The sequence below is a fragment of the Malus sylvestris genome, chromosome 2, assembly GCF_916048215.2.
Source record: "Malus sylvestris chromosome 2, drMalSylv7.2, whole genome shotgun sequence".
Lineage (NCBI taxonomy): Eukaryota > Viridiplantae > Streptophyta > Magnoliopsida > Rosales > Rosaceae > Malus > Malus sylvestris.
The window spans coordinates 32408529-32416503 of NC_062261.1; the positions used below are offsets into that span (position 1 = coordinate 32408529).

The window sequence follows — 7975 nt, forward strand, 5'->3', positions numbered from 1 at the left end:
AGTTTTTAACGGAATGACCAAAATAATGGATGGTGGACAATCTTAGGAACCATTTCTATTGATTTTCAATTTCAGGGATCAAAGTGATGTGTTATGCAAATCTCAGGAACCATTTTGGTTAAAAAAACCTAAAAATAAATAATAAATAAATAAATAAAATAAAACTTGTAAAACATATTAACTTCCAAATAATGTTTCGAAATTTCCGAAATTACTCTAACTCCAAAGTTTATAAAAATTCCAAATTTAAAAATTATGTTCCAACCTAGTCCTAGTCCGAAACTTGGGATTGGATATTGGTAACACATGGTTTCCGATTCTGAAAAACACCCGTACATTGGCCTTCAAATTTGACACTCAACTTATAAGTTATAACTAAAAGGGTTTGATTACGAATGCAATGCCAATTTGCATACAAAGTTTGAAACTGAATGTGCTGCTTAATACTATAATCCTGTACTTAAACTACCATATGGTGTATTCTCACCTTCACCACCACCGACCTAAAATGTTTCGCCCAGTTAAACACGTTGAGATCATGCAAAGGGTTGTAGCTTAAGTGTTTAGAGCCCCTTTTTGTGTATCTGAAGTTTCGTGATCGATTCCACGCTCTCCTAGTATCACTCGCATTAAACACAATGAGATCATAGATAAGACCAGGTGGCTTGTGAATCAAGCAATTTTATATCATCAGCTCCATTCTCTTTTGACCCAAATTTAGGCAAGAGAAATGGGAATGTCTACAAATAAATATTGTAACCAACACTTTGATAAATGACAAGAACAAAGACAGCCGAAATTCACACAATAATCTGTCACCTATGAATATCTCCCCTTCAACTTGTTAGGAAATCCGAATATATCCAAAGCCGAGCATCTTTGCCGTGAGAGAACATACTTCATATTGCCTGCAGGAGAGGTCAACTATTTCGGTACAGTACATCTCTCACTTGTTGGAGAATTATTCTGCACCTCAGTGCTGCAATAAACTCTGCATCATTAAACCTACGTCATCTCATTAGATAAGCAAAACTGGGTATTTCTTCAAACTTTCAGTGGTTACGGTTAGCTGTTTAGTACCTGACAATACAAAAGGACGATCAGGGAAAGGACCTTTAACGGTAGGTAATCAAAGAACTAACCAAATTTAGCTATAACTTACATGTTTCTCTGGTATCTAGCAGTTGGTAAAAGCTCTTCAATTTCGATTTTCATATTAGAGCTAGGCGATCCCCTCTTATTTTCATTCTCATTAACTACAACATCCACAAAAAATGCTGCACACACTGGCCGATGGTCAGAGAACCGAGACTCTCCACGTATGTAAGAAAGTTGTCTAATCCCATTTCCATGCCATAGTATTCTATCACACCTGCAATTTTAAACGAGTCAAATAAACTTCTTTGTTAAATGTCAATTGGGTTCCGTAAGTACATTCTTCCAGTCGACCTACCAAGCTGGTGTTCTTCTTTTCTTTTTCGATGTTTTTATCTCTCCAAAATATGTGTCTGAGTTATAAAAGTATTTGTAAGTAGGTGCAAAGTAGATTTTCCCCTCTTTCCATCCTTTGAATACTCGCCCTGCTTCTCTTTCGATCTTGAGCTATATATGCAACCAAAAACAAACAAAAATTATTAGTACACCATGAAAGATTGAAATGTGATCTGATATGATTGTACTTATGTTGTACCTGTAGTTCCCAACATAAATTTCTTATTCTTTCATGGCAAAATCAGTTACCTGATCTTTGTCAAGAAGTGCATCCCAGTTGTTGTCCATCAATAGCTTTTGGGTTTCAGAGTAGCTCAAAGCAATGCGGTAATTCAAGTCCCCTAACCATATGACCACACTAGATCCATTTGCAAAGAGATTAATCAGATAATTAGTGTCAATAAATGTGGGAAAATAGTGTTGGATTATAAAAAGGGTTCAGTACTTTAATAACAAGGTTGAAATATGCTTACTCATGTCCTAGAATTTTATCCGGCATCCTACTACGAGCTGTTTTGCAAATCTTCGGAAACTGAGTGCTTTTAAGAATCTCTAAAACATCCAGATTTCTCCTAAGCTCATCGCCCTCTTTCTCCCCAGATGCCAAGTGACTGCAGACAAAGCAAAAGCTTGTCTGATGGAATAAGAAGCTCACAGATATACATCCCTGCAACCAGTATACAAAATCATCTATGTACTGTAAAAGGTTTTTTATGTATAACCGACATCTGGTGCTTGTAAAAGTTTTAACAAAATACCTTGTTTCCAAGTCCCATTATCCCGCGACTGATGCAAGAGATCCTCAAGTGGCTAACATATTGTATATACTCTTTCCTCGCCCAAATAGTAACAAAAATTCCTACCATTTGCTTACTTGCTATAAGGCCGTACTTCATCTGGTTGGTAGTAGAGGCCATGGAAATTTCCGATATATCAAAGGCATTAGATCCATCCTCATCTGGATCTGAAGAAAGGTCGTCTTCATTTATGTTTGGTTGTTGGCACCGAAAACAAAAATCTTTACTCTGTTTCCTTTCTAGTTCAAAAGGGCAGTTGCAACTCTTCAACCTCCGTTTGCTCTCTGTCCTAAAAGTCTTACTGACCTTTTTAAGGGAAGGCTTCGGGGAAAATCGTGAACCACCTGCTTTGCTTCTTGAACACCCATCAGGTGATTTGTTTAGCGACTGATTGATTAAAGCGAGCCATTTTGCTGCAGGTTCATTATCTTCTAGAACTAGTACATTTCCTGCATTTAGCGGAACAATTTCCTGGAAACTGATGGTAAAAAGCAGAAAAATTAATTAGATGAACAATCAATATCTTCTACAGAAGCACAAACAATATGGAATTACATTTTCATTTTAAAGGCTGTACCAAACTGATATGACAAAACAAAAAATACACGCAGAAGATAAAAGTCACTAGTTTCTTTTGAAGATGTGACTACGGGACAGAGGTTCAAAAACGAGTACCCAAATGTACAATTTCATTTGAAAAAATTGTCAAAATAATTTATCCGTTTGAAACTATAAAAATCAAAGGCAAACACAAAGAAAATGAAAAAAAAACAGAATAAATAAAGAGACCATACCCCAAGACATATATGTCTGATTCATTATTAACCTGCAGAAAATCATCCAGATTAAGGCCACTATGAGGAGATTTCCCTCCTGCATTCCATGTCGCTACAAAAACCCTGAAACAAAAAAACCGAGAAAGCAAAAGCCAAAAGTTATCGCATATGCATTCTTGTGAGCGGATAGAAAGACGGAAACAAGAACTAGTTGTAGAAGATATTCCAATTACCGAAAGGACTGAACATATTGACCGGCAGGCATTTGAGACCCTGTGTCACTTATAGATTGAATGTCAACTGATGGGTTAGACTGCCGTGCTTCTGAAATAGGATACAATTACGTAAAGACTTCATGGTAAGATGTCAAATTTATAAGAATTGTAGGCTAAGCAAGACAGAAATTTTCTTTGGAAGTTAAAAAGGAAGCAGAGAGAGAGAGAGAGAGGTGGGGATGAGAGGGACATTTTTTATGCTTGCTAGTTGCTACCTTTCTTGCAGTAGCTTAGATTTGAAACATGAATATATTCTAAGATTACATTTCCATGGTGCTCTCCCTCTCTCTGTAGCAATCGATATCTTTCTTACCAAAAACGCCATTTTTAGACCCCAAATGTCTTATATGGTAGGACCAATGTCCCTATCTTACCAAACAGTTAAAGAAGAACAAATCCATTCAAAAAAAGAAGAGTAAATCACATCCTTCAAAAAGCAGATGGGATTCTATTCTGCGGTTCCAAAAAGAAAGATAACATCAACTATAATATAAGTCCCCAATTGCAAGGAATATCCTCTCTCTCTCTCTCTCTCTCTCTCTCTCTCTCTCTCTCTCTCTCTCTCTCTCTCTCTAGATTTTCTCCATTGGAAAACAATGGTGATAAGTGATTGAATTGAAACCAGAAAGAAACACATTTACTCACCTGAGAAATCCGAAGAGCCTCTTCCTTCTTTCTCCTTTGTGGTGAAGATTTTATGAATAAAAGACTGAAACAAAAGGGTAAACACAAAATCCAATTAATTAACAAAATCTGATAAAAAAACACCATTCTGTTTGCCGAAAGATCCATTTTTTTTATCTACAAAATTGAAAAGAAGAAGAATTTGGAAACAAAAATAAGAAAAAGGAACCTTCTTTTTCACGTCTTGATTGCTGACAGGCATTCCGAAGGTGCAACTTTTTCATCAACTGTTATTCACAGACCTTCACAAACCTACAGATAACAGATTTATACTGCAATTAGATCAAAACCTTCCAAACCGGATAATTAAATTGCTCCTATTTCTTTTAAATCGTCAAAAAAAAAAAAAAGGAAATTTCATGAATTGGACAAAATAAATTATAGATTAAAAACAAAGAGGACAACGTGAGAATATTTGTAAAATATTGAGATTGAACAAACGAATACAATTCTCAGAGAATAAGACTCTAGTTACCTACATCCAAAAAATAGCATCAAACACAAACACCCAAATGCAATTCAGTTTCAGATGACAGAATAAATAGAACATAAATTACCAGAACTTGGTGAAGGATGAGATCTCTGTAAACTTATATAAATATAATATATATGTATATATGTATATATTTATATATTATTATAAAGAAAGAGTGGCAATGGCAACAAGAACAACCAACCCATGAAACAAGTTGACAGGCAACATGGGTTTTCTCGAGAAAGTCAACTGGACAAAGCGATTCCCTGTTCCTTGCCTTGATAAAATATTTGGATTTGTTTGTTTAATTTATTTTTTATTCCAGAACAAAAAAAAAAAAGGAGATGGAGAATTGAACGTGATAAGACTGGTAAGGAGACCTGCATATTCCATATGGATGGCTTCAAACTTCCACCTCTTGTTCTTCCATAGATGGTGTTTCAAGAAAAGTCCTCTCCCTTTGTTTTTTGTTGATGGACAATACAAACAAAGACAAATGCAATAAATAATTTCACGAGCGAAACTTATTAGTGTTTTTAATATATTTTTATTGATTTTAATATATATATAGGTTACGATCCGAAGACATATCGTTTTTCACACATTTTAACACTCATTTGATAGGGCTCACTTCTCAATGTATTTTAACAATCCGAACCGTCGGTATTTAGTACATCATTCATAAATCATCCTTGCTAAAAATTTAGACAAATCCAAAATAATTATGAAATTCATTTATAGTGAAAAATGGTCGAATACGGTTCTACAAAGAAACACTAAATTTAATCCAACCGTATAGTTTTGGATTTGAGTGATTTTTAGTGCACATAATTTTTTAGGTAAGACATAAAAAATAGACAATTAGGTCGTGAGATACACCATTAGATGGATTCCACAAAAACTTGTGTCAAAATATATTTTTAAAACGTGACCTTATATATATTATTTATTATTTTTAACATGTTTCTTCAAAAAATTTATATATCTTTTGATATTTAAAGCGTTATTTGGCTTTGCAATTTTTATTTTTTTAAGAATTACTTTATTGAAACGAAAAAGAAAATAACAATTCTCAAGTATTACAATTTCTTTTTCAACTAATTTTTTGTGACATTTAATATGTTCTTAAGAAAGCAAATTTTCTATCAGAAAGTGATTTTACACACTTTTTAGCTTTTCACTTCACTCTTTATTTTTGGCAATTGAATTGAGTAAATCAACGGACATGATTAAACATATGTGTTAGAGGTTTAAAAGAGTATACTTATATTCCCTTTTTTAGCCGATGCTAGCACTAGTATTGGTCTTCATGTAAAGACACTTGCATTTGAGAAATGTCTGTCAAACTAAGGCGAGATTTGTTTTTCTATTTGATTCTGGTTATACTTGTGGTTCTTTTTATGGAAGCTTTCACTTTTTGAAAAAATAAAAAAATAAAAAAATAAAAAATAAAAACAGTTTATAACAAAATTAAGTATAACAATCTGAAGAAATAGAAAGGTTCTGCAACTCAACTTAAAAAAAAATGATAGCAAAAAAAACACGACGTTAAATATATGTAAATCTTATCAGTCACTAACTCTTCATATAAATTTAAACACAAAAATATACCAAATATAATTATATACGTGCAATTAGCAAGTAAAATGCTAAATATTATTGTTTTTTTGTTCTTGGGAAAAATTTAAATACAATGATGAGAGGGGTCAAAAGAAAGAGGGGGAAGAGAAGATTGTGAAATGTCCCATCAAATAAAGTCCAACACAATTAGTTGGGAATTGGGATTTGGGAAGTAATCGTTGTTTTATGTCAGTTTGTACTTTGTTTTCTTCTCTGGAAGAAAGTTGGTTTTGAAAATCCCGGATCTCTTTCTTCTAATTTATTAAATTAGAGAATTTGTATTACTAAAATTTGATAAAACAGTTGAAATTATTATAATTTTTAAAGTAGATTCATGTTTGTAACAGTTAAATCAAATTTCAATGACATGAATTTTCTAATTTAGGAAATTAGAGGAAAGAAACGGATCCCTTTCCTCGAAAATCTACATGCTACTTGTCTCTTCATCTCTCGAATAGTTGAACTGTTATAACGAAATCATCAACGGATCTATTTTTAAATGAGAAAAAATCTATTTGGTACTTTGTTCTTAAATTTTAGCAGATTATGGTCATGGTTTTCGTGCGTCCCACTTTCTAGTTCATTAAAATTTGATGGGAGAGAGAAACGAGAGGGAGGGGTTTATTTAATGTCTTTTTTATTTTTAATTTTGTGTGACAGAGGAAAAAGAGGCCCCACGTGTGTATGTGTGTGTCTCCGTCAAACAGTCAAACTTGGGAGGCTTTGTTTGTGGGTTATGGTTTCCTGGCAGTACGGCAGGCGCTGCCACCGCTGCCGCCAATATAATAATCTTAATATTCCCTTGGCCGGTCCCAGGTTTGGGCTTTTGGGGCTCATCGTGCTTTTGCCAATTGTCAATCTTTCTTTCTTCACGGTTAAACTACATTTTACATACCGTGGAAAATGTTATGGAGATTTTTTATAAAAGTAGGACTCTCCATAGATACTTTGGCGCCTCATTGTTTACACAATTTTGGTGATATAAAGTTTTACGCTTAAAATATGAGGTGACGGAAAGTTTCATTTTAAGAGAGTCTCGCATTTCTCTTTATCAAAATTTAAGGTAAGCCTCACAATGGACTATGAGGTTTTGATTTTCATATAGCACCATGATAATTTTGACTAACGTTGAGCCAATTTACACCTTTTTGTTAGGTTGACCGTTGGAGGGTGAGTCTTAGCTCGGATTCATGAGCAGTTAATGGTTGACCATACAATCAACTTAAATTGATGTAAGTTGGAGAAATGTCAAAAGTCTAGGGTGTAATGTGAAAATTTTGATATTATGTGATCTGATTTGTATTAAAACTCACACCAAACCTCAGTTGGTTAAGATGCACTTAGCCCTTTTATGGTTGTGGAGACCGATTTATACTTGCGGACAAAAGGAGGACCGCATTATCGGCATTTTCTAGTGTTGGAATTTCAAATAAAAAATAGTCTAAAAGGACAAACCAACTAACTTGGTTTGTCAATAACTAACTAATCTCGATCGATATTGTACTGAAACCGATCTGGTCAAACGTCGAACAGGTTCTCAAATCATGAATAGTCAGTAAAGTATAACCAATCTTAAACTGTCAGTAAAATTGAACCAACTGACTCAATTTTAAAATGTTCATATTTTAATGTAGAACTAGAACCTTTTGGACTGAAATTGAGCAGAACAAAAACTTCCAATACAACTTTTGCATTCTTATATGGAACCAAACTAGTTCTATTTGCTCCACATTTCTAGTCTTTTGTTTTCGTTCCCTAGTTCTATTGGTCTTGGGTTTTGTCAAGGGCAAAGCCTTTGGACCACGTAACACAGCTTACAAGAAATGGTTGTCGACTGTTTAACCATAAAATGCTAAG

General features: G+C 34.0%; 1 protein-coding gene across 1 annotated transcript; it reads right to left on the minus strand.

The window, feature by feature from the left end:
* Nucleotides 1–661: 661 nt before the first annotated feature.
* LOC126583810 (type I inositol polyphosphate 5-phosphatase 10-like) lies at nucleotides 662–4995 on the minus strand. Its single transcript, XM_050248333.1, has 11 exons — nucleotides 4879–4995; nucleotides 4193–4275; nucleotides 3985–4048; nucleotides 3298–3388; nucleotides 3083–3187; nucleotides 2250–2766; nucleotides 1965–2158; nucleotides 1741–1849; nucleotides 1454–1602; nucleotides 1163–1372; nucleotides 662–1080 (listed from the first exon to the last, which is right to left on the minus strand). The coding sequence occupies exons 2-11, from the start codon at nucleotides 4223–4225 to the stop codon at nucleotides 1074–1076; spliced, it is 1479 nt and encodes a 492-aa protein (XP_050104290.1). The 5' UTR covers nucleotides 4226–4275; nucleotides 4879–4995; the 3' UTR covers nucleotides 662–1073.
* Nucleotides 4996–7975: the final 2980 nt, after the last annotated feature.

What these genes read in the sequence shown, in the direction of transcription:
- LOC126583810 (XM_050248333.1), bottom strand. Translation starts at nt 4,225, where the DNA reads ATGCCTGTCAGCAATCAAGACGTGAAAAAGAAG. An exon ending in ATCAAGACGTGAAAAAGAAG is followed by an intron (nt 4,049 to 4,192) that starts GTTCCTTTTTCT and finishes CTTTTGTTTCAG; the next exon opens with TCTTTTATTCATAAAATCTT. An exon ending in CACTTCTTGACAAAGATCAG is followed by an intron (nt 1,603 to 1,740) that starts GTAACTGATTTT and finishes TTGCATATATAG; the next exon opens with CTCAAGATCGAAAGAGAAGC.